The following is a 25,578-nucleotide window of genomic DNA, read 5'->3' as shown; positions in this document are numbered from 1 at the left end:
TTTCTGATACTCAAAGATGCATTAAAGATCCTCTTCTTTCCTCTCCTCTCTCCCATCCTCTCCTCTCCGGGTGGCTGCTCTACGACCCTGCCCCGTCTCGCTGGGCTGTACATTAAACATAAGGAAAGGGGGCAATTAAGCCCACTCTCTACACCTGGCTGATGCATATATTTATTGGGCAGTCTCCCTGCTGGACAGGCTTTGGGCCCTGGCCTGAGCTTTTTGGGGGTGGTGATGAAGTGCTGCGGTGGTCATTAATGAGTAGAGCTGGTGCTGGTTTGACCCCTGCTGCACCCCCCTAGAGTCCCCTCTGACCCCTCACCAGGTCATCATCTCTCCAATGGCTCGAGTCTTCAGGGGGCCTTCCAAGGACTGATATAGCTGGAGGTGGAATTTTTTTCCCTCTGTGTTTGTGTATGTACGCATGCATCTTTGAGCGTGTGCCCACGCACATAGAAATCGCCTAAGCGTTTGTGGCTCCTATTCCCTTAAGAGCTGAACCTATCGATTTCAGAAGACCTAAAAAAAGTTTACTACCAGCAAGAACAAAACCAGTAAAACAAAGGGTAAGAAAGAGTTGAGCCGCCTTGCCCTTTCTGACACGGATTGAGTTTGACTCCGTAAAACGAAACTTTTGAGTAATTTACAGAGTTCAGCCATGTCAGGAGGTCTGGCTCTACCTTACATTGAGGCATAAAGACATGTAAACGATTAGGCAGAATTGTTAACGTAAAAACACCAGTGTTCGCTTGTCAATTAAAATAATGGGTTGTAAGAAAACTGACACGACCCATAACCAGCCATGAGTTATTTAAAAAGCCTCATTTCGCCGTGCTCTTTTGTCACTGACAGATTATTTGCCTTTAGACAGACCACTGCTCTTTGTGTTGGGTTAGTAATGCCTTCGTAAATTGATTTTAAGGCGTGAAGCTTCCCGTATTATCCTGAGGCAAATCTAAACCCTAGCACAGAAGCCTTTTTTGGCTTACACTGATTTAGCCCCTCATTGTAAAAGGCCCTCCGTTCTGCTAGCCCGTCTGACGTCAGAGAAAAACGAGCCCTTGATCCCGTTGTCGGTCTTGTTTTCCCTTATTTTTCTTCATTTAATTCGCCGTCAAACAGCTAGTTCCCCTCCCGCAACGCCGAGGATAATAACCCGTGCAAACAGCGGGACTATACTGAAGAAACAATTAAACTCGCTCTTCGTTTCAAAGCCCTTGCACACACACGTTCACAAAGGGGGAAAGAAGGAGAGGCAAAAAGAAAACGAGCGGAATAATGACATTTACAAAATAGCCGCTCATTGGATGTGCTCATTTGTTGGTTAAAAGTCAGGTTTTCCATTGTGTGCAGTTCACTTAGCATGTGTGCTTTTTTGGAGGGCTGCTCCTGTATTCAAGAAGCTCCCAGAGGAACTGAATGAGGCAAAGAGTGATTATTACTCTCTCCTCATCGGCTTTTCTCTCTGTGTTTACCTCAACTCACCTCTCACTTTCCTGTCAGAATGTACAAGCGTATGAAGTCTTTGTGCGGAAACTCAGAAACTTTTAACATCTTGAAAACCTTTAAGTGTGTTAAAGTGATAGTTCACCCAAAAAGTCATCATTTACTTATCATCTTGTGTGAGTAAAAAACTGATAACAATAATCAATAAAAATTATAACAAAAATGTTTTGAATGTGTTTTATTGTGTCAGTTTTAGTAGGCTTTAGAAAAAACTATTCTTATATTTCTTTTTTGAAACTGTGTTTGGCAACTTTAGGGATGAAGGATATTCAGGGGATAGGAAGTTTATAGATGGACTATTTTGTAACTTAAAAATTCACTTCGGTGACTTAATGTAAAGCGTGATATATGAAACAGTGCAAAAAATGTTTCTTTGTCCTGTGAGTTGTCCTGTATGCCCTTATATACTGTATATTTGAAAATATATGGAATAGTATCTTGTTAATATATTGAATAATACAAACGGAATGCCGTGTTTCCTATATGTGCACTCGGTTCCATATGTTGAAATGTATTATTTAATATACTGCATGTATATTTTCCAGTATATTCCCATATATTTTTGTTTCGGTTTGGTTGTGTAACTTTGTTCCACTAGCACACACAACAGCACTGCAGTGGTTGAGTCACTTTGGTCTGCTTTCTGTTGCTTTTTGCTGTCAAAAAACAACACTTTGTAAATGATGGGGTGCTAGGTTTATAAAGTATAATGTAAATGTTGAGTGACATTGCATATAATATAATAAAGAAAAGGGGGATGGGGGGATTGGCGTAATGATTACCAATATAAATGATGAATTGTCTTAAAAATGTTGCTGACCCAACGGATGTAGAGAAACGTTTTTAGTTTTCATGCTCACGTGCGGCCAATAGGGAACGTTTTGGTGGTTGTCTGGTAGCTTAGTGTTGTTGTGTCACGAGAGGCGACTCCAACCACATTTGTGGAGGTGTATGGAGGCTACTGACAATAGGTGTTCTGCATTTCAACACGAGCGACGTGTGGGTGTGTGTTAGAGCACTGCCAGAGAGACAGAATTGACTCCAAACTGTGTCAAAACACTCACCACATCCAAACCGCATCAGTTAACCTTATGTTATATCTCGTCAGCTTAGTCCCCAGGTAAAGTTCTCCATGTTACAGCCACAGCGTGTATTTAATCATCCATCTGCCGGTCCTTAGACACGTGTGTATGGTTGTGTGCGCGTGTGTGTATGCTGTGAGTTGCTCTGATAGCTGTGTATCTGTGTTGTTTTGGTGTAGCCTGGTTGGAGATCATGGGAAGGGGTCTCTTTCAGCCTCCCGCACAAAAAAATCCAGGGCAGAGAGAGGTGCACAGAAATTATTAACCATCCACACACGCACACACGCACACACTCTCATAATTCTTTTTATTCTCTCTTTCCTGCTCCGCTTCTCTAGCCTAATAAATGCTTCATGTCACCATCAAACAGGGCTTGACTTGCTCCAGGAGAGGCAGAGACGGAGAGGAAAGAAAGAGAATCGGAGATGATGGGGTGTGGGGGTTGTGTACTGTGAGGCCTTGGTGTTGATGGATGGACAGTTGGATGGATGGACGGATGTTAAAAATGTAGGGTTTTGGCTTGTTCTGTAGTGACAGGCTGTCCGATGTCTGATTATTAAACTCTTTCTCTCACACATACAGGTTCCTCGCAGTTGCGCACACGCAAACCCATAATGCCATAATATCGGCAGGCAAAGTGTAAAATGCAATCCTTGTACACTTTGGTACTAGAGAAATAAGGCCAAGTATGTTTGAGGTATTTTATAGCAAATGTTAATGTTGTCTTGTGCACTTTGATTGGAGTAGTATTTATGTGTAATGTGTGTTTATTTATTTACTTGGCAAGTGCATTTGGAAATCTATACATTTACCAACAACTGCAATTGAAAACATTTATTTTCCTGAATCATTATTATGTAGCTGACAGTTATATTGTATAAGAAATGATGATGTAAAAGTCTCTTTTAAAAGGCGAATAAACCCAAAAATTTGATTCCTTATTTTAAATAAAAAAGGATTTGAAAAAAAGACAAATGAAAAAAATTATAATAATAAAACCTACACTAACCCTCTTTTGTTGAAACTAGTAACTTTGTATTAGCACCTATTGTACTATTGCTCTTTGTATGACATATCGCTTCTTGCTCCCCGAACTCTTTGTAAATCGCTTTGGATTAAAGCATGTGCTAAATGACTAAATGTAAATGTAAGATTTCAAAAGCAGACATTTTAAAAAACATTGCTTACCAAACAACATTAGACCCCATTGACGTCAACTATATGGACACAAAACCACTTTCTAATACGTATGATAATTAGTAAAAGTAATAAAAGTAGTTTTAAATGTTACATTCAGTAACAGAATGCAATTTCTTCCATTATGATAGAGGAAGACCCCTGAGACTGCAGGTAACCCCCCAAGATGCGAACACTTGCCATCTATATCTTGTGGTCACATTCTGTAATAAGGGTCGCTGTACGAGCGGGTTGAGTTCATTTAATAAGAACCCCTCCCATAAAATCCCCGTACACAAACAAACTCGTGCAGACACGGTCTCCGGCGGGCAAAACAAACAGTGGAAGGGTCTCAGAAGGAGCGTGATTGCAGAGTTAATCTGTCCTCTAGTGATGCAGGCCGGCCGCAAAGCTCCTTCAGAGAGGGACACATTGTAATGCCTAATCAAGTCTGTATCAAACTAAATAATGCTGTAGCGTGAAATTGGAAGCCGAAGTCAAAAAGCACTCCCCAGCCTGTACTACAGGATAAGGCAATTAAGACTCTCTCTCTCAGTCAGGCTGGATTCTTCTGTCTTTGTGCGTGCAGCAGCACTGTTCTCTTTCTCTCTCCGGTTGGGTCGGTTGTATTGTCGGTGGTGTGCTGGGAACGTCTATTTCTGGAGGGTCCCTGAAGGTTTAGATCCAGTGAGGCTGCTGTCCTCCTCCTAGGTCAGGGCCGTTCGGAACGGGGCCGGCCACCTGCCAGGGTGTATTAACCAGGGGTGGGCATTTTGGTCATGTTAGCTACTTTCAAACTCGACAGATAAATAAAGTGCTTAAGGTGTAGGTGTCCTTTAATGCGTTTTTTGTTCATTTTTGGTCTATGTCTACCTGGAACCATCTTGTACCGTCAGGGCCCAGGAGTGCATTGCCTTAAAGGGACAGTTCCCCCCAAAATTCTGTGATTATTACTAACCCACCAGTTGTTCCAAATCTGTATGAATGTCTGTGTTCTGATGGTGACCAAACAGTTCTTGGTCACCATTGACTACCATACAAGGACAAATTCCAATTGTAGTCAAATTTGCCCAAAAACTGTTTGCTTTCTTACAGTATATTGTTTAAAATATCTTCTTTTGTGTTGTATTAAGCATTTTTTCTTTCTATGGTAGTCAATGGTGGCCAAGAACGATTTTGGTTACAAGCATTTTGGGGTGAACTGTTCCTTTTAAGAATCGGATCTCAAGAAGCTACCACTAAAAATAATGCATTTCCCAGTCACAAAATTGAGGCTATTTGTCCCATTTATGTAAAGTAGTTAGTGAATCTTGCTTTGTGAGAAATATTTTCTGTTTTTGCAATCGTCGCTTTCGCTTTCAAGTGCTGATACCTTTTCTTGGTGTAAACCAAGGTTTTCTGGTGGTTTGGGGATCTGCTGCCTCCGTTGTGGTCGAACCCCCCCATCCCCCTGCTCTCTTTTCCCCATCCCATCACTGTTTGATGGCATCATGGCGGAGAAAACGTGATTATGGCGTTCTCCCTGGTGAGCAGCGATCTGAACCTCATGTCACAGTCGCTGACAGCCACACACAGCAGACGGGTTTTAATAACTTCTGCTTTCCCTCCATGTTCTCCCTTTTCCTCTTTGTGCTTTATATCGCTCAGGCTTGTTTTCTTGCCTTCTTCTCTCTTTCTCTCTCTCTGCAGGTATATTGGAAACATTTTTCCTCTTGTCTTTGACAGGCATGACAGATGAAAAACAAATTTCAGATGTGATCTGAGCGCCTCTTTAATCTTTGACTATGTTTTCTTCTAGTGAACACGGTAGCTCCACCGTGCGTGGCTGTGTGTGTGTGATGTGAGCGTGTACTCGCTTGCCATTCTAGGTACATTTGCTGAATCTTTGCATTGAAGAACGTGCCTGTGTACGTTTCTAAGCACGCCCATACCTCTGTGTGTGTTTATGCAAGCTAGCGTGTTTACAAGACGGAGTCAAAGGGTGTCAAGATAAAAATATAAACTTGAACGTTTCACACTTTGGTTTGAAAAGCGGGAAGGTGGTAAACTGATAAGGCCCTGAGTGTGTGTTCGTGAAGGGAACTCAGAGGAAGAAGGAGAGGTGACTCTGCACCCAGGGCTTTCCTCAGGAAACGGCTCCTCGCATCGCACGGCCAGGAATGTGCCATGTATTTGAGGGATGGCACAAGTGTAAGAGAGAGAATGTGCTGTGCTTAAGCAAGCATTTTGCTTTTCATGCTGTTTTGTATAAGTGTTATGACAAAGTAAAGCATGGTGACATTTTCTATTTGATTGTATTTGATTTAGTTGGTTCTTGTCATATTGTGACATGAATAGGAATAAAACTAAATTGGTAGAGTTTGGAGTCTGTCATAGGCAGCAAAATAGGCACAGCCGGGTGTTTTGGAAAGAGTCAAACTATTTTGTTTGGAATTGTCTGAAGTTTAGAGTCACTTATACTTGAGTATAGGGGACAATTCTCGCTTTTAACAAACCATTAACTACGACTTTACCCCCAATAAACTCTTAATTTGATGCTTATTAATAGTTAGTAAGGTAGTTGTTAGGTTAAGGTATTGGATGTAGAATATGGTCATGCCGAATATGTGCTTTATAAGTACTAATAAACAGCCGATATGCAACAATAGGCATGCTTATAACAACTAGATAATAGTGAGAATTGACCCCTATACTGAAGTGTTACCAAACATTTAAAGTCAGACCTTTTACAGGTAATGTAACAATGTGTAGCTTTCAAAGACTTTACTGAATAGATTTTGTCAGATTACACTGACAATGTTGTATTTGTGCTTCTGTGTATATGTGCTTGTTTGTCTGTGTTTCATGGCAGGCTGCCGTCACATCAGAGATGGTTTGGATCTCTAGTTGGTTCCTGTAAAAACATCAAAGTTACTTCAAGCATCTTCACAAACATGCAGTACACCTATTTTTTTTAAAGGATAAGAGTAAAAGGAAGAAGCCCTGACTAGGTACAGAACACATGCCTGGAGTGAGAAAGAAATAGAAAGAGAGTTGGTATATGAAACACTAAGACCCTCTTTGACTTCAGCTGTCCAAGCTCTCCCAAGAGCACAAAGCTGCCGGAAGACAACACAAGAGCTCTTGCCATTCTCCCACTCCTGTGTGTGCTCTTTCTCTTTCCTTTCCACCATTTCCTGCTTTTACAGTGCTTACTTCCTGTCCCTTATTGCTGTAACCTAGGCCGTTTCTCAGGTTTGGGTATACCACGTTATCAGTCCAGTTGTAAACAAAGTCCAGGTTTACAATATTACATTTAATAACTACATTTTTAGTTATTGTGGAATTATATTTTAAATTGCATTTAAGGCAGACTTAACGATTTATAGGTCAGTCTCTTCTCAAAAGAGGACCAGACTTTACACCTTCGGTCAAGACTGGCACAACCAGTCTTGCTGTTTTTAGAGAGAGACACTGGTCCGTTTTGCATTTTTAGAGTAGTGTTGTGGTGAGCCTGCGGTCTGAGCCCAGTCGGTTCTCATTGTGTCCTTGTGCCATGTAAGCCTTGAGCTTCTCTCCCCTGCTTTACTGCGTTTCTGGCCAGTGGCGCTGGTTTGTGTTTTTAAGGCCGTTTTGCGCAGTGTAGCAGTTTTAGTGCTGATAAAAGTATTTGGTTAATCAGCTTCCCTCACCGTCCCCCGGCCTAGGTTTGGAGGACAGGCCATTGAAGTTGAAGCTCTTCAGGGAGAAGTCCAGGCCGAGAGATTGGCACGGCACGCTACCAATGCCAACGCGGCGCAGACCTGCGAGATGCAGCTGGCAGCCAATGCGTTCGGATTGCGAGGGTCTGAAGGCGAGGCTGTCAGCTGCGTCCCATACAGAAGGAAATGCCTGTACCGCCCTCGCGGGCCGGCCTACAAAGCCTGATTGGACACAGTGACCCAGTTGAGTGATAAGGGCCCCAGCAGAGTTCCCGCTGTCCATGCTTTGGTACCGCGCTGGGGGAATACTCATTGCTGTCACTCCATCTTCCCTGTCATTGCATAGCAACTGTGTGTGTGTGTGTGCACATGTTTTAGGAGGCAAAGCTGTCACGAAAGCCGGCCCGCATTTAAAACAGGAGTGACTGCAGGGAAGGAGTGTAAGAGAGACACAAACATATTGAGGAAATCTCCTCCCATCGCTGTCAGTGGTGCCGTGTTGGTGACAAATGGCTGCCTGAGTGTAAATATTAGTTTTTTTGCTCACACTCTCGCCCTCAAGATGGAAGTGGTATTGTAAATGGTAATTTTCGGAAACCCTTCGACAGGATGCAAAAATGGTACTTTGATTTAGTTAGTTAGACAGACTTGATGTGGTTTTGTTGACTGTCAAGCTGCGTTTGTGTCACATTTTTAATTTAATTAATATTTTTTTGGAGGATCTACGCAATATATACTGTATACATCACTCTGTCTTCAGGGGTCAATAAAGACCTTACATAATGAAGTACTGTTGTATACGTTGTATTGTTTTAAAAGGGTGGGGCAGCGGAGGAGTGAGTCATTGGTTGTAATTCAAAACCTCACCACTAGATGTCGCTAAATTTGCTACACTGGACCTTTAAGGGGAGTATTTAGATTTGCTACGCTTATTGGAATTCTCTTAAAAATATGTTATTTTATTATTTAAATATAACTTAAGCTATTGGTTGAATGGGTCCTGAAGTTATGTCGCATTTAACAAACCATATGGTCTAATGGCATCTTGCGGTTGAGCTTGGTATAGAGTATAAATTCCAAATATTGGAGAGACAAATTTAGCCAAGTACAGGTTCTTCTCGGTTTGTTTTGATTGTTATCATAAATAATCTAGTGTTTGTGAATGTGTTCTGGAAGTTAAGTTGGGGTCACAAAAAGTGCGCATGCTCTGTAACGTTTGTTTATGTTGTTAAGATGAAACGTCTATACAAGAAAATATTACTTGAATATCAGTACAATATCAACATTTTTCATTGATTATTGATTTTTATATCTTATTCCCACTTGGTTTACTTCTGTATTTTCCACTCTGTCTTACAAAACAAAATGTCCAAGATGAATGTTTGTGATTTTTTTTTATCTGCTGTGGTCACTATTTCACCCGTTTTCTGTGCGGCCGAGTCCACTCTTTTGAATGGCTTCATACCGCTGTGTCCGGGTATTGATCTTTGGTTGCTTGCCTGTGATGTGTGTAGTGCTTACGGGAAAAAACGTATGTATTTTTATACGCGTGTTGGCAGGGGTGAATTGCACCATTCAGAGAGCAGGCTTGCGAACAGCTCTCTCTTGGGTGTGTTTGTGCCCGTGTGTATGTTTGAGTAAGTGCATGGCCTTCTTTTAGCGTGCTTGCCGCTCTCTGAGCGTGTTTGTGTGTGTGGGTCTGTTCTGGCTCAGGTACGACCCCCCCCTCGCCGTGCTGCAGCAAGATGACTGGGTCTCTGGAGGTCTGCAGGCCAGCGTCTGGAGACAGAGCCGCGCGTGTTCCCGTCATTCTCCCTGCTATTAAAAGCTATTAAGCCATGCAGAACAAGTCAGGCTTTTATCTATTATTAATTATCTGGAAATGAAAGACACTCTCTCTCCTTCTCCTGCTCTCTCTTTCTCCTTTATGGCGCGACTGCCGTCAGTATAGAATGACCGGTAAAGCGTCATTAACCCAGAAACATGGCAGTGATGGACAGCCTGCTGGATCTCTTCATTTATAATGTGTTTCTCTTCGTGCTGAAGAACACGGGAGTCGTGAAGCCACACATAGCAGTCATTAACTTGGCTCTACAGCAGAACTTGCTGGGTGATTATCATATATTAAATGTTGATTGTCTCGCCTGATGCTTTTTAACACTTGGTTCAGTGGCTGAAGGGGAACCGCGCTCGGATTGGGTCATCAGGCACCACGTGTGTTATGAGGTTGTGTTTCAGTGGTTTTATTCACGGTTTCGGGGTGTTGCCAGAAACAGTCAAGTTGGAACAGTTTATATTGATATGATTAATATTGATTAATATAATGTTTTATATTATCAGAGGAACAATTCACCCAAAAATTTAAATTCTGTCTTTCTTAATTTACTCACCTTCGAGTTGTTTCAAATCTGTATACATTTCTTTGTTCTGCTGAACAAAGTCAAAGATAATTGGAAAAGTTCTTGTAACCAAACAGTTCTTGGCCACCATTGACTACCATAGTAAGAAAAATGGCTTTATACATTTCTTTGTTCTGTTGAACACAAAAGAAGATATTTTTGCGAACAGTTCGGGGCACTTTTGACTACCATTATCATTTTTCTTACTATGGTAGTCAATGGTGACCAAGAACTGTTTGGTTACAAGCATTCTTCCAAATATCTTTCTCTGTGTTTATCAGAACAAAGAAGTTTACAGATTTGACGGTAAGTAAATGATGACCGAATTTATATTTTTGGGTGAACTGTCCCTTTAATATTTATAATATAAAATGGCAGAGAGAGATTTATCTTCATTTTTAGTTTTTTTTAGGATTCGCTGTCACACTATATGGGACATATACATATTTATTTGTTAACAGCAAAATTTGGACATTGATATCCATATTTGGGTAATGTTAACACGATCGCATGGTATATTCGATGATACAAGCGTAACTCTTAATTGTGGTAAAATTGCTGTTAAATCACTTGTAAAGAAACAAAAGCCAATAGTCCACAATTTAACAATAGACATAATGCATACCTAAAACGCTACTATACACTGTCGTTCTGTGTGTGGGTGTGGGTGCGTGTGCTACATGTGTTTCTTATGATCATGTCTGTTCCACATGTTAGACAGGAAGAGATCAAATGCCCCTCCCTCAGCGCTGCAGACTTCGACATGATTAATCCTGCGCGTGCATGTGCGTAGCAGCAGTCCAGAGCTCCCAGGTCCATCAGGACTAAGTCTTAGGGACAAGCACCAGGCCCCCGATCATGATGCGTGATGTTGCAGAGGAAGCCATTGGCCCTGCATGGTCCCATTCTAATGAGGGGGCCGAACGGCAGTGCACTCTGGGCCCAAACAGCTCGCCACTGGACACTAATCCCAGGGTGCCGCTGAGCTGTTTTGTACCGACAAAATCACACACGCTTTCCTCACGCCGGTGCGCGCACACACATGCGTACACACAAACAAGGAACACAAAGACACAGGGGTACAAACCCATTCAAATGCATGGGCTCCGACACACACAAGGGCACACACGCACGCACACACTGAGCTGCAAATGGGGGGCTGCTAATGGCTTCCAGTGGGAGAAAAGGAGAGCAAGGCTTTATCCCTTAAGTGTAGAAGACTTAATCATACAGAATGGCCCGGGGCCAGAAACAGGGCTGTACGGCACGCCCCTCCACACTCGCATTAGGTATTCTGCGGCTGAATCTCCTGCAGACGGCTGCAGCAGAACCGGGCCCAGGTGAGACTCCCTCAGAGCGCACGCTCTCGCTCTCCTTCCCTCTTATCTCTCTCTTTCTCTCTCCGTTTCTCTCTCTCCATGTCAAACACACATACCAACAGTGGTCCACAAGAGCTTTCATTGTAGTGTCATCCGTGGTACGTCGGCATAATATTCTCGGCATCTCTCTCTTTTTCTCTCCCTCCGCCCATCTATTAGTCTTTTTGTCTCCTTCAACATTTATATTCATACAAGCCCTACTAGAACGACTGTTTAAATAACAATCTCTTTCTTTTCTCTTTTTTCCTGTTTTCCCCTCCCTTGTCTTTCCGGCTTGGCGCTGCAGCGCAAAGCCCTTCTTTGAAGCTTTACCTGCAGTGCGTGAGTATGTGAGGCCCTTACTGGGAGATACAGGGGGTCCGTGTGTGTGTGCGAGTCTGCATATGCCTGTGCTTGTTAAGGGCCCTCACAGCTTCAGGTCTAAGGGCGAGTGTGTTTCTTCTTGCTGGGTTAAGAGATGAGTTCTCTTTCTTTGTACACACAGCGTCTTCTCATTGTTGTAAGCTCGCTCGCAGTGAAACACCTCGCTGATTTGATAATGGCGCCGATCCTGACAGAATTCATAATCAAAGTCGAGAAGTGTGCTTGTGTAATCTCGGCAGTCGATGATAAACTGTATTTTTGCTTCTCTGTTGTTAAAGGTATAGTTTACCAGAAAGAATTCAAGATTTACTCACCTTCTTCATCTCAAATCTGTATGACTTTCCGAAGAAAAGAATGTTGGTAACCAAACAACGGCAGTACCCATTATCTTCTATTGTATGGACACAAGACCAATGTAAGTAAATGGGTACTGCTGTGCTTAAGTTACCAACATTCTGTCATACAGGTTTGAAATGACATGAGGGTGAGTAAATGATGAAAAAAGTTCAATTTTTGGGTGGACTATGCCTTTAAGAGGGACATTATGAGTTTTATACTACTCTATTACAAAAACAATTCACACCTATGTAAAAGCATACATTATTTAAACTCCCTGAGCCTTATTTGATGCTTTTTTTTCTACTTTTGTCCACTTATTTTTCCGTGTTAAGGAAACTGTGTACTATCTTCATTTTTAAAATGTGTTGAGGTCGTTCAGGTTGTTCATCTGTGCATACTCCTCATGATTTCCCCATACCCATGTTATTTTGGTAGATAAGCCTCACCCGTTGTTAATTTAAAGCGCTCATTTTGAAAACAATTAAATCCTGTGTCACTCTCCCACCGGCTGGCACGCGTTTTGGCGGCTAAATGCGCACGTTGTGTTTGTCATGTTGTTACAACGCGCTTGTTTGATCTCTACCCTCGTCCCATTCTCTGCTCTGCTACGCCGATCTCTGTGTTGCCGTCAGCTACGTTCACGTATATTAGACTGTGTGTGTGTGTGGTGACAACGCTGTTTAACACTGCTTAACAGGACCCAGAAATGCAAATAACGCTGCACGCTCACTCCAACGCAGCAGTAATTAACTGAGAAGGAATTTCAATAATATAGAAATAAATTGTGTCAAGGATTTGTGTGTGTGAATGAGACGAAGAGAGGGAGTTTGAAGATGGCCCTTGGGGGGGAAAGTGTTTTTTCCTTTCCTTTTTTCTGTTTAAATGATAGTTTAAATGGAAAGAGAAACAGCAGTCCACCTCTGCAAAGGTGATAGAGGAGGAGATGTCCCAGAGATGATATTAAATCAGTAATGTAACGAATTAACATTAAAAGATCATTTTTTTTAAGGCCAGACGTAAATGCATGCACATCTTGGTCAGTCTGGTAAGCAGTGTCCATTTTGGATCTTGAATCGGAGGCATGGGCGTAAGTCTTTCCTACCGTCAGCTCCCGCACAATTGGCACCGGTCGGTGAGCATGTTAAGGAAACGGAGAGTATCCAAGGTAACATTTAAAACATGCTGTTATCATTAGTCTCTGCACCCCACTGTATAAAGCTTTTACAAGCAGAAGCCTTTCTAAAGGAAGGAAGCAGGGCCTGTAATGTGGAGCCTTCATTTGTCTAGTCTAAGATGCAGAACACCTATATAGTAGGGTGTGCACTACTCTTATCTAGAAGCTGGATGTATGAAGTAAAATTTGAAGAAAAGGTTCAGTCAAAAAAGAAAATTCTGTCTTTATTTACTGAACCGATGTTGTTTAAAACTTGCAACTCAAATGTCTCAAATGTTTCTCCAAAAATGGAAAGAAATGAGACAATTGTTAAAATACACAAAGAGTGTGGAGAAATGACTGAAGATTGTTTAGATGACAAAATGTCATGATCAACTTGAAATCTTGGCTTGCAAATCTGAGCTCAGTTTGTGACATTGAGGTCTCTTTTGGAACTTTAATGGAAACGAAACATTGCGTTTACTTTCATTTAATCTCACCGATTTCTGTTATTGAGATTTCTCATTCTTCTCAGATATCTAATTTTTCTTTATTGGGGTTGTATGGCTTTTTGTGAGACACGAAAGGAGATATTGGCACGCTGCTCTCTAGTACATTATGAATGTTAATGGGATTTCATGGGAAAATGCGATTTACATTTTATTTATCTCTTAAAAGATGCCATTCCAGTGAACTCAGAATATTACTTTGGTAGTTTTTATGTCCAGTTTGGATCTTGACAACCCCTGGTCCCCATCCACTTACAGTGTTTACAATACTCGCTTCCATATATTCTTAATCTACTTTTGCGTTTCAAAAAAGTTTGTGTCAAGGGTGTGTAAGAGATTACATGATTTATTTGAACCTTTTTAAACTGCCACAATGCCAAAAACAGTCACAGTAGCCAAATATTAACCAATAAATCGGCCAATGTCTTTCACTAGTAGCTATAGCGTACAATACTTTTAAAAGTTAGTGATGGTGGATAAACACATGACCATCACACACCAGATTTATCTCACGGCCCCCCCGTCTCACACTCCCTATGGCTGAAGCCCCCCCGCTGCGTCACAGTTCATAACAGCAGTGCTTTCTGCACACAAGGCGCCAGGGGACGAAGACAAGATACACAGAAATAAATATGCTCAGCTAATGAGGGAGAGCAGAAAGAGGCTTTTAATAGAATGCTGTCTTTAAACTCCTTCTAATTACTTTTTTCCTCTTCGCTCCCGGTCGCCCTTTTTCTTTTGTTTCTTTCCATGAGGGCTTTCGTTTGGCTGTGCGAATCCTAGTGTGAGGTCTCAATATCCTCACGGGTTGTTTTATTCGTGTTTTTTCGGGAGAGATGGAGAGCTTGAGTCACTGAGGACTGAAGTGTGTACTGAGAGCCATCTGTAGTCCAGTGGTCTACAGCTGTCCGGCCCATCCCTGCAGATGAGGGTCCGGCCACACCTTCATCTGTTAGGATACAGATTTTTACAACAGTGATAATTTATACGCTTCAGCATCTGCAATCGCTTTTATTTAAATCTGTTCATTCACTGATTTTATCCTGACCATTGATTTGACAGCAGATCTGGAGTTGTGGTTGTGCATGTTTGACAGAGAGAGAAAGTATGTCTTATTTGGCTCCGGCCCAGTTCAGTAGTGTGTAGGAGGTAGAGGGCTGCCAGTGCCCCTGGCAGCTTTGTTTTTAGACGGGGATCTGGGCTCAACTGCGTGTGGTGCTGTTGTGCTGAATGCCGGGGGCTGAACGGAGCTGTCTGAATCTGTGTGTGTGTGTGTGTCTGAGAGACGTAGGGCATTTGTCTGGCGTAACCCTCTTCCTCCTCCACACTCCTTCGTCCTCTTTTTCTCTGCCTGACTACACTCCAATATCCCTCCTCTAATGAAGCGGGAAATGGGGGATGAGTGGCGCTCTGATTGGGAGTAATTTAGCGTTTTTTCCTCCTCCGGTGGGAAGACATGTCTTCAGGAATGTGACGTCCCTCGTTCGGTCCAGGAGTCTTAAGCACTTGGTGTGGATGCGATTCAAGTGGTGTTTTGCTCAGTGGTGCTATGAATTCTGGGAATGTTCTATTTTATGTTTAGAACTATGTTTACATTTTTTTCCGAGTAAATATGAAGTCGTGCAAAACTCACTGCTGTGATGCTAGTGTTATCAGTGGTTGCCAGGTCTTTGCTATGTGGTTGCTAGGGTTTTTTTGCGTGCTTGCTAGGTGCTTTTTACCTATGACATTCTTGTAAAAAAATATGGAGATACAAGGTTTCAGAAGGACAGCAGTGACATGCAATTTTTTTATTTTTTAGAATTTGCCCGACAACAGTAATTCCACTTCTAACTCTTATCTAGGGTAGTACTTTGGGATTAGAAGAAACCCCTAACCCCAGCCATAAATATGAGCAATGGAGATGTTTTTCTTAAGCAAGCGCCTCTAATTATCTCTTCTTAAGGAAGGTATACGTTTTGTGTGAGTGTGGGCATCTGAGTGTACTTAGCACCTGCAGTGTAGGCTGGGTTTCTGAAGAGATACAGTGCTTTATTATGCTTGTATGTGCGTTTTTGTGCGAGTAGTGGCACTCATAGCGGATCTTACAGACTACCGGGAGCATACCATAAAGCCAGGGGGAGAGCAGCCCAACCCAGCTCAGTGGAGAACAAGAGAGCAAGATCTGACTAGAAAAAGCAGCATGATATCTCCCATGATAAACAGTACAGCACAGAGTCGGAACGGCTCAGGCCGGGAGAGAAACTACTGAGTGAATAGAAAAGCAACAGTACACAAACATTCGGACAAACTTGAGGTGAGAGAGAAGGGTCATTGTACAAACAGACTCAGTGTAGCACTGATAAATGTACGTAGAGGAAAAAAATATACTTCAGCAACAAAAATGTATGGCATTTTTCTGTTTATTAATTGAGTATATGAACACAAAAGATAACTTTTTTGTTTTGTTTTCTTTTTATATGTTTATACGTTAAACATATAAACTTTATAGAAGAGTATGCATTTAATGTAAATATAGTATTTCTCTTTTACAAAGTATTTCTCCTATGTTAGTCAGTGGGGGACAATCTTAAAATGTCAACACTCATACCATGATTATACTTTGTTAAATGTACAGAATTCATATAAATCTGTCGAAATAAGCATTTGATTGACTGTCTAAGTGGCACCTTTTTACTACCTTGAGCAAAAGGCTATAATGTCAAATTAAACTACAACTGTCAATCCTGTTACCATCAACACCTTTTAAAGGTAGAATTATATCCTTATATATATTATTATTAAGTTTTAGCTCGACCTAACTTGGCTTAGTTTGAGATAACACGGTGCATATTCGCAACCATGAAATTTTTCTCTGAAATTTTAAAGATGTTATACAAATTAACTTATCGAACTTTAAAGGGCCTCTGTGTTGGAGAATGAATCAGATGGTCAGGGAAAGGAAAAAAGCACCTCCCAAGTCTGGAACAAGTATAAACAGAAGCGAACGTACAGCCAACCGTCATTTTGGATTGGGAATTTGAGTAACAGAGAGGAAAAATCTGACAGCCTATGAAACAAAAGACAAGAGAGAGGAAAAGCGAGGGAGAGGTGTGACGTATCCCTTGACTTTGAAAGGAGTGGAAGAGAGAGGACCTCAGTGTACTGTTAGTAAAGGCCTTCTGTTATTTCTGGGCTCCGCAGCTTGGCGTCCGGTAACAGGCCCGTCATTTTGACCTGGCTTGGCTCCTTGGGTCTTGACGGCAGGAACTCCTGGCTGAAGCGTCTGCGGTCGTGATATTCCGCAGCTTTGAGAGGGAAAACAGGGGCCTGTTGCCCTTGGCTTTGGAGTTGAATATGGAATAGGGGGGTGGTAGGGGAATTCGGTTCGCACCGACCACTCTGCTGGGAGCACGGGTGAGAGAGGGGTGTACGGTGGCCCAGACAGCACATTCTGCTCTGAAGTCTGTGTGTAATTAAGGATCTGATAATGTGGAAGGAATGCAGAATGGCTGTCAGGGACAGTGCCGTTCCTGGCTGTTTTAAACTCTCGCTTCGTATCTTTCTCCCTTTTTTTGTTTTTCTCTCTTGTGTTTCTTCTTTCGCTGAGAGTGTTTTCCTGAGAGGAAGTGGGTTTAGTGAGACTGTAGTGATGCCCAATGCCAGTGGGAACATATCTAACCACAATTTCCTTTACACAGAACAGATTCTCTACTCCTCTTTCTTTCGCGCTCCCCGTCTGCGCTTTTCCTACTTTCACATGTAAACGTCTCTTTAAAGTAACAGTTTACTCAAAAATAAAAATTTTTTTAGATTTAATCACCCTCATGTTTTTTTCGAACCTTCGACTTTATCAGTGGACACAAATTGGAGTTAATACGCAGAATGTATTTGTGTATGAATTGGTTGTTTTTTATATTATGAAAGTAAGTATCAAGCCTAAAACGGTCAAAGGCACTGTGATCTGTATACTGTCGCACTGAGATGTTTAATGTTATTCGGGTTTCCATATACATACAAATTTTGTGTGTAAAAATGTGTGACATTATTTGACACAAGTAAATCCTAATACTGTCAACTGTGAAGTGCCAAGTTTACACATGTAGAAGAACAAATTTGAGCTTTCATGAAGACTGACAGTCCCACATGTACAACACGATGGTGATCAAATGATGACAGAATTGTCTTTTCTTTTTGTGAACTCTTCCTTTAACATATCATGTGGTTAGTTTGATAACCTAATTAGTGTATTTGCCTCCTGTGAACCTCATCAGCGATGTTTATCTTTCATGCTTTTTGTTCCTAATCTTTAACACGGACATTGTCCTCCGAGTATGAAGACTTCTACACTTAATAGTCCTCAACAGTTCATTCATGCTGAAAAAGTGCCGTTATAAATGACTTGACTGATGATAATGCGACAGAAATATTCCTTCATGCTCTGATGCCTCTGTCGTCGTATGTGGAGGGGTTAAGCAAATTACTGACTGTATTTGTTGTTAAGGAGTAATGGCGCGTGTGCTAGTGTGTGCATGTTTGTGGGTTTCCATTCTAGACTGTTGAAAGCTGTGTGCCAAAGTGCTTCGAGCAGAGTTTTGTAGAGACCGGGAATGTGTGTATGTGTGTGTGGGGTTGAAGTTCTCATTGTGTCCTGAACACTGCTGCTTCCTGTTTGTGTGCCAGTAGGGCTTCCTTCCTTGACAATGCCCAGGAAAACCTTCATCACACATTTCTCGTCTCATCTCACTGCCTCACATTACCTGTTTTTGCACCTCCAAAATTAGCACATGGACAAACAAAGTAAAGACTCACACATACACAGTAAAGCCTTTTGATGTACATCCAACAACCAGATTGAACACAACACTCATTATTTGGGCTGCCCTTTATGTTGCACACTTTTGTGTAGCAGAACTGAATGTTCCATGAATTTTGTGTTTTTATTTTAATTTTTGTTTGGTTTCAGATTTGGGAAGGGGTATAAAGATGCACTGCATATTGCAATAGGGTACAAAAAGTGTACAGCATCTTGGATGGCAATTGTCTTAGGCAATGTTAGTTTAACCCTACTGGTTGAGCTGAAAAACATGTGAATTGCATCAACACAATATATAAGGTTTGAATGTTTTGTTTGTTTAATTTTGAATTTCACCTGTTTTTACCGCTTTAAGAAGTTCTTTTGTAGGGCTTCATTCTTAATTCCTTTGTTAGTGTACATTTTGCGACAAAATCCTGTTGTAACTTTCAGTGGCCGATCAATTCATTTTTCTTATTCTACATAGAGATTCAATTGAACATTGAATGCTGTTTATTCTGTAACAAAATTTAATTGAAAATGGTTGTTTTGGGAATAAATATGAATTTTATTGAATGTTATTTAAATGTAATAGCGTTTTGTTCCAAAAAGTGTGATACAATTGTAATTGTGAACCTAAGGGTATTTTTATACAGATTGTGTGACTATACTTTTTATCAGAATCTAAAGTTCTTGTTGTCATTTATATTTTATTGAAGCTAGTTTTTGAGTAATAGAAATGCATTTAGTTTTTCCAAATGCACGTTTTATTTTGGATTACCGAAAAGTATTTTATTTCAACTAGTCCTTAATGACAGCAACATTCAGCCACACAAACATTCTAACATTTTGCTCTCTCTCTCTCTCTCTCTCTCTCTCTCTCTTTCTCTCTATAGCGGTAGAAGATGCCGAATCTACAGAGTGTACCAGTGGCTGGGACTCTTCTCTTCAGACAGGTATGAATTTCAGTCCTGCACATCCTCCAATAATACATCCAACCCCCTGCTCCTCCTGGAGATGATCCACTGCATCACAATCTCTAATATCAATTCCACATGGCCTGCAGCCCTGCACCCAGAGGGAAGGAGATGGCTGGTGGGAGGAAGGGTGGGGGGAGAGTTTTTCATAAGGCACAGGAGGAGGATGGTGTCCAGGTGCATGATGGACTAGAAGCTTAGTAGCGCTTCCTGTTCGGAGCGTTCGTGTGTAATAAAGACACATTCTCGCATGTAATATTGCAGTACCTGACAAGTCTGATTACACCTCTCGGGGGAGGATCTCGCAAAATCCATGCGGGCTGTTTTAGATGCATCTTTCTGAATAACACATATTTCGCTATTCTACCTGTTACGTCACAAGCCCTTTTCTGCACCTATATTTCAAGCCACATTTATAATTTGGATTGTAGAGTAATTGCAAAATGTTGCGTTGGCATCCTATTATATAGGGTGACCAAACGGGCCATTTTTTCCAGACCCGTCCTGGCTAGGATTTCGGGTGCATCCTCCGGAGGTCGCATTTGTCCATCGCATATGTCATCGAGGTTTATTATTTCAGGTTTTATTTCAGAAAAGCAACCATTGTATTTAAAGGTAAAAATTAAACTAGAGTGATTATGTCTTAAGAGGAAGAAATGTTAATTTATAATGTATTTTTTAACTGAATTGTGAGAACCCCAATGATGTATGCGGTGGACAAATGCAACCTCCTGGGGACGCACCCGCAACCCTGGCCAGGACGTGTCCGGGGAAAATGGCATATATGGTCATCCAAAAGTCAAAAGAAAGTACAAACAAGTAAATACAACTTTTACGCGACAGGCCGGGTTGAACGTCTGCCAGTTGTTTTAAAATATATTTGTATAGCAGTTAAATCACATGCTGGATGTTCAGGATGTGTTAATGTGGTCGCTGTGAGTTCCAGCTCGTGTCATTTCCTGATTCTTTTCCCCCTTTATTCCCCATTTTCTGTCATCTCTTGGCTAACTCTATCAATAAAAGTTTGCAAAAATGCCAAAAGTACAAATAATATATATCCTCCGTTAGGGGAAATGAGTTTAATACCCTGAAGACTGATAAGATCCAAAGTCAGCTATTAAGAGCGAGTAAGTTTGGGAATTTTCATGTTTGTGTGTTTTATCCTGGTACTTGGGAGAGGTGATGAGCTCAGCAGAGAGATCGGAGTGAGGGAGGGGCCCCTGAGGTGCCGAGGGGATGACGTAGGCCCCTCCTAACCGGCCCTGAGGGAGTGCTGCAGGGGTGCTGATTGAGGTCCTGGATGACTGCAAAGTGCTGCGTGTGTGAGATACAGCAGGATGGGGAAGTCCCTGGGCTCCCTCTAACCCTCTGCTCTTCCTCCTCGACTCCTCCCTCCATCCCTCTCTCCTTCATTTCTCCCTTTCGTGCTCCAACCACATTTGTTTGCGCTAATCATCCTTTTTTTCCCCGCCACGAGCCAAAACCACCTCCGTTCCGTGCGGACTCAGTCTTGAGCATTCCGAGTCACCTCTTCTTTATTCTTTTTCTTTGTCGCCTTTATTCCTTTACTTTTTTCCCCCGCTTTTCTGCATCCATACTTTCTCCTGTGTTTATTTGTGCCGCTGTGTTGGGGCCCAGGGGGGCGCTCGCCATCTCTTATTTAAAAAGATAAAAAACCTTCCTTCCCTTTATTCCCTGGGAGATGATGTCGACAAGGACACTGGCAGGCTTTTCCTGGTATTAAATTCACTTAGTTTTTTTCTTTCCTCCTCTGTGGAAAATGTGTGCAGAGAGTGGAGTGTGGGGGGGTTAGAGTGTAAGGGGTGTAGAGGTTAAAGTAAAGAGTTGGAGTCTCGAACCCCCCCCCCCCATACCCTCCAATCCACGGGCCTCTAAGGACCTGATAGAGGCCCCTTCGGATTCGTCCCGTTGGGGGAGCGGGCCGGAGGTACACCCCCCTGTTTCCACTCTCTCTCTCTCTCTCTCTCTCTCTCTCTCTTTCTTTCTCTCTCCACCCCGTGCTCCCTAAGATAGAAAAACAACCCGTCCCTCCCTGGCCCAGAGGGGAAGAAGCGAAGGAAAGGAGAAAAGAGAGAAAATGAGCCAGGTCTGACACTAGAGACTCGGCGAGAGATGGTGGTGGGGGGGTCGGTCGAAGAAAAGGAAGAGGAGGAGGGAGAGTTTATAGAGACAGATGCAGACGCTTGTCATTTTTTCGAAAGTGGGAGCAGGGAGGGGGGAATTGTTCTTTATAAGTGCCATCAGAGCTGTGAAGTTGAACATTGTTTTTTCTGCTTCCTGTCAAAGAGCTGGAGCACTGCTTTTATGGATGCGTTCACACACACACACTTTGCAACAATAGCTCTAGAGACTTTGCTTTGTCAACATATAGGACATCGTCTGACGCACATTTGCAGGGATCAAATACATTATTACTCACACACACACACACACCGACGCGCACAAGCACCCAATTTGTGTGTGTCCCCGACTATGATTCATTGTGGAAAAAGACTGGTCATATCCCTGTGCGCTGGCCGATAGGGGCTGTAATGGTCCTGAATTGAATTATTTTATTTGTTTTCTCCCTGAGCTATTGGTGGGCCTGTAGGCCCTCTTTATCCAGCCAATCAGAAGGCTCCGTTCTCTCCTCCTAAGTCTCACCCACACTGGGCGAGTCGTTGTGACCTCACCCGTAATGCGAGCTTTTCGTTCACCTGTGTATTTCTCAGTCAGAAAGGGAGCTGTTGTGTTCGAGTTTTATTTGGCTGCAGGGCACTGAACCAGGCCTATTTATGACCCTCGTAATGGCCTATGCTGTCAAACTCAGCACATGTTAAACTTTTGAAGTAGCCAGAACGAAAGAAGCTGTTTTGTTATGTGCTGTAGTCAAATGAGATTTCTTTTCATAATATTTACTTGTCCAACCACAAAACTGACTTTTTGTTTCGTACACTGTAGACGCAATGCAATGTGACACATTAGAATAAAAAAATATATAGATTAGTTTGTCATGGCTGATGCAGTGAAAAAGTGCCCGAGAAAGATTGCTTTTCAAATGTGTTTTGATGCTGTATCATGTGTACAAACAGTGTTATGTGTAACTAAAGCAATATCATCCCTTAAGAAATGCTTCGGGTGAGCCATAAACCAGTGTAATTCTACAAAGTGATAGTTCACCCAAAAATTCTTAAAGTGATAGTTCACCCAAAAATGAAAATTCAGTTGTCATTCACTCATCCTCATGTTGTTTCAAACCTGTATAGATTTATTTGTGTTTGGCACAAAGGAGGATGTTTTGAAGTATTTTGGAAACCAAACAGTTGTGGGGCACCATTGACTAGTAGTTTTTATTTACGACTATGCTAGTCAATAATTGCTCAGAAGTGTTTCGATACAAGCATTCTTCCAAATACCTTTGTGTTCAGCAGAACAACAAAATGTATATAGATTTGGAACAACTTGAGGTGTGAGAATTTCCATTTTTGGGTGAACTGTGACCAACTAACCACCGATTTTAGAAATATGTAGTTTTGCACAACAAACCTAGATGTGTGCTAGAGTACACTGCATTATCATGACAAAGCCTAAGATAAGAGCCCTAAACTTTCTCACATGACCCCAACTGTCAGTCCCCCTTAACCAGAGGATCATCACGATATGATTTTGGTGTGTGTGTTTGTGTGCGTGTATGCTTCAAGTAAAATATCATTCAGTCTCCTGGCCTCTTCACATGCTCGGTCCCCTCTGGAATCTAACCTGAGCTGGCTACAACCATGCGTTCTGGCCGCTTTCCTCCCAGCTTACAGTTTGCTTTTGGGAACGAGAGAGGGGGGGGGTATGGTGCAGCAAGAGGACAGGAACAATGATGACCGTCGGCTACATCACAACCCCAAAATGGCCCTCTTTCTCCATGTTGCAGTGGACAGTTTAGAAAAGAGGACACAAGCAAGAGATCCATCTCTCTGTCCCTCAAGTGCTTTTGTGAGTCTCTCCCTTTCCGCTCGGGTCTCGCTGTCTGTCTCACTATCTCATTTGTGTCCCTCACTATTTTTCTTCATCTCCCTGCACGAACCTCTGGAGGTCCATAATATATTTTTAATTTCCCCAAGGCAGCGACAGGAAAACAGTTTTAATGTGTGAAGAGGAGGTGCACGGCTGCTTCTTTGTGGCTATGCATTAGCATGTCGCCGTGCACATGCGACAATGAGCGTCCACGCCGCACACGCTCGTGGGTGCTCGTAGTGCTGTGGCCTAGAACAGGGGATGACATTGGTGAGCAGCTGTACGGCTGTTTGTTTTTTCCGGGTGATTCAATTCCCATCTTTCCATGACGCTCTCTTTCATCATCTCCCTGTCTTTCTTCTGCGTGTCTGGGTGCGCGGGTGTTGGGTGCTGGGTCTCCTGAGAGGGGCAGCCTGGTACAGAGTGGCTGGCAAGCTGGGGTCCCGAGGGGCTGCATGGTATTGTGGAAACGCAGTAAGCAGGGGCCAGTGAAGCCAGAGAGAGAGGTCTACTTGCTTTAAATAGGTCCCATGTTTACTGTGTTAGGCCCTGTGGTCCCCCGAGAGACCACGTGCATGCACTGCACCTGCTCAAGCGCTGGGCCATCAGGGGCCCCTGTCCCAACTCCAACTTGGTATACAATGCGGATATCATACATATGGTGCTGTAGTCTTTAGTGGGTGACCAGTGGTTTTTTTAAGTAGCTAGTGGAAGTTTACAAAAGGGGTGACTGATGTATTGTATATTTATTCTACAGGTGGACAAAACGTATTGATTTTTGCACTAGAATACACAATTTAACGCTTTAAAGGTCCAATGCGTAATTTTTTGTAGGATCTGTTGACAGAAAAGCAATATAATATACATAACTTTGTCTTCAGAGGTGTATAAAGACCTTACACAATGAAGAGTTATGTTTTTATCACATTAGAATGAGTCTATCAACACACACCGTGGGTTTCCTTTATTTTAGAGTTGACCTAAACAGACAAACGGCTTTACAGAGTGCGTTTCGTAAACACGTTCTCTCCAGCAAAGAAGTGAAAACAACATCTTAGTCCTGTGTCGGCCACTGTAGTGCTTCGAAAGGGGGGGAAGTGAGCCGTTGGTTGCAGTTCCCAACCTCACCGCCAGATGTGGCTACATTTCATACACTGGACCTTTTGGAACAAAATATGTGGAGAATTTAAGAACACTTGGTTGATATAATACAAACAACTTTATTTACATTTTAAGAGAGTTGGCATGATTTTTCACCACTGTTTATAAAAGTTAAATTGGCCTGACCCATAACTGTCGTTACTGTATAAAATGAAACTATGAAATGCTTATGACTCTATACAGGACCACTAGGAAATCCCATATACATGAGTTGTACAAAGCAACGCGAGGCCATTTCATTCAAAGGTGCGGTAGCTGTGGAGTCCATATTAAACCGGGATCACACCTCTTCACTCTGTTCAACATCATTAATGTTTTCTATCAGAGAGCGCGTCCGCTCCAGTTTTCCGGGACAGCGTGAGAGATGGAGTTCGACAGGTAGGCTGTGTTCATGTCAGAGATCAGACATCCCTAATCGAGCTCAGAGCAGCACTACAATTTCTTTGGTCTCTCTGACTAATGCAGCCTTGATCTGGTTTACATTTGGCTGCGTCTAGTTTGAGTGTGTGTATGTGTGTTTTTGTGGCGTAGTTGAAAGACAGCCTTGTGCTTTAGATGTTGTTTTAGGAAATGAAAAGGGACCAAGGGCTTGTTGAAGTTGGAGCTGATATTTTCCAGTACAGCAAAGTGTGGCTGGTGCTTTTGTTGGGGTTTAGTAGTGTAGTGTTTGTGTGTGTGTCTCTGCGTGTGTGTGTATCACTTACGCGTATGGGTCACAATAAGTTTCTATTTGCATTTATTTGCAGAAAATGAAAACTGGAGAAATGGGTCAAAATAACAAAAAATATGTTTTCTCTGCATTAATTGATATTTGAAAAACGAAATTGGAGAAGTTAATATTCACTTTTAAGCAATACAACAGTAATATATCTGTATATATATTTAGGAAAAGTTAAAACATACTTTTTTATTTTATAAAATTTTTCATGTCTTTGACTTTGTCACTCATGAGGTTTGATTTTGTTGAATTTCAACATACACTGGACTGGAATGGCCACAATACATCTAGAAATGCTGATTAAATGACAACTCGGCCTCTTATTTCGTCCCGCAGTTGCATATATAGTTAGTTTTC

General features: G+C 42.1%; 1 protein-coding gene across 1 annotated transcript in view; it reads left to right on the top strand.

The window, feature by feature from the left end:
* The window catches only part of znf423 (zinc finger protein 423), a 135,570-nt gene that overhangs the window by 5,529 nt on the left and 104,463 nt on the right, over positions 1–25,578 (top strand). The window contains exon 2 of the mRNA XM_079466138.1: positions 19,257–19,316. Within this exon, the coding sequence (XP_079322264.1) occupies positions 19,257–19,316 (60 nt within the window). The remainder of the gene's footprint in view (positions 1–19,256; positions 19,317–25,578) is intronic.

This window comes from Barbatula barbatula (assembly GCF_947034865.1).
Source record: "Barbatula barbatula genome assembly, chromosome: 10".
NCBI classification, from domain to species: Eukaryota; Metazoa; Chordata; class Actinopteri; order Cypriniformes; family Nemacheilidae; genus Barbatula; species Barbatula barbatula.
Note: the sequence above shows the minus strand (reverse complement) of the source record. Positions and strands in the feature narration are given on the sequence as shown.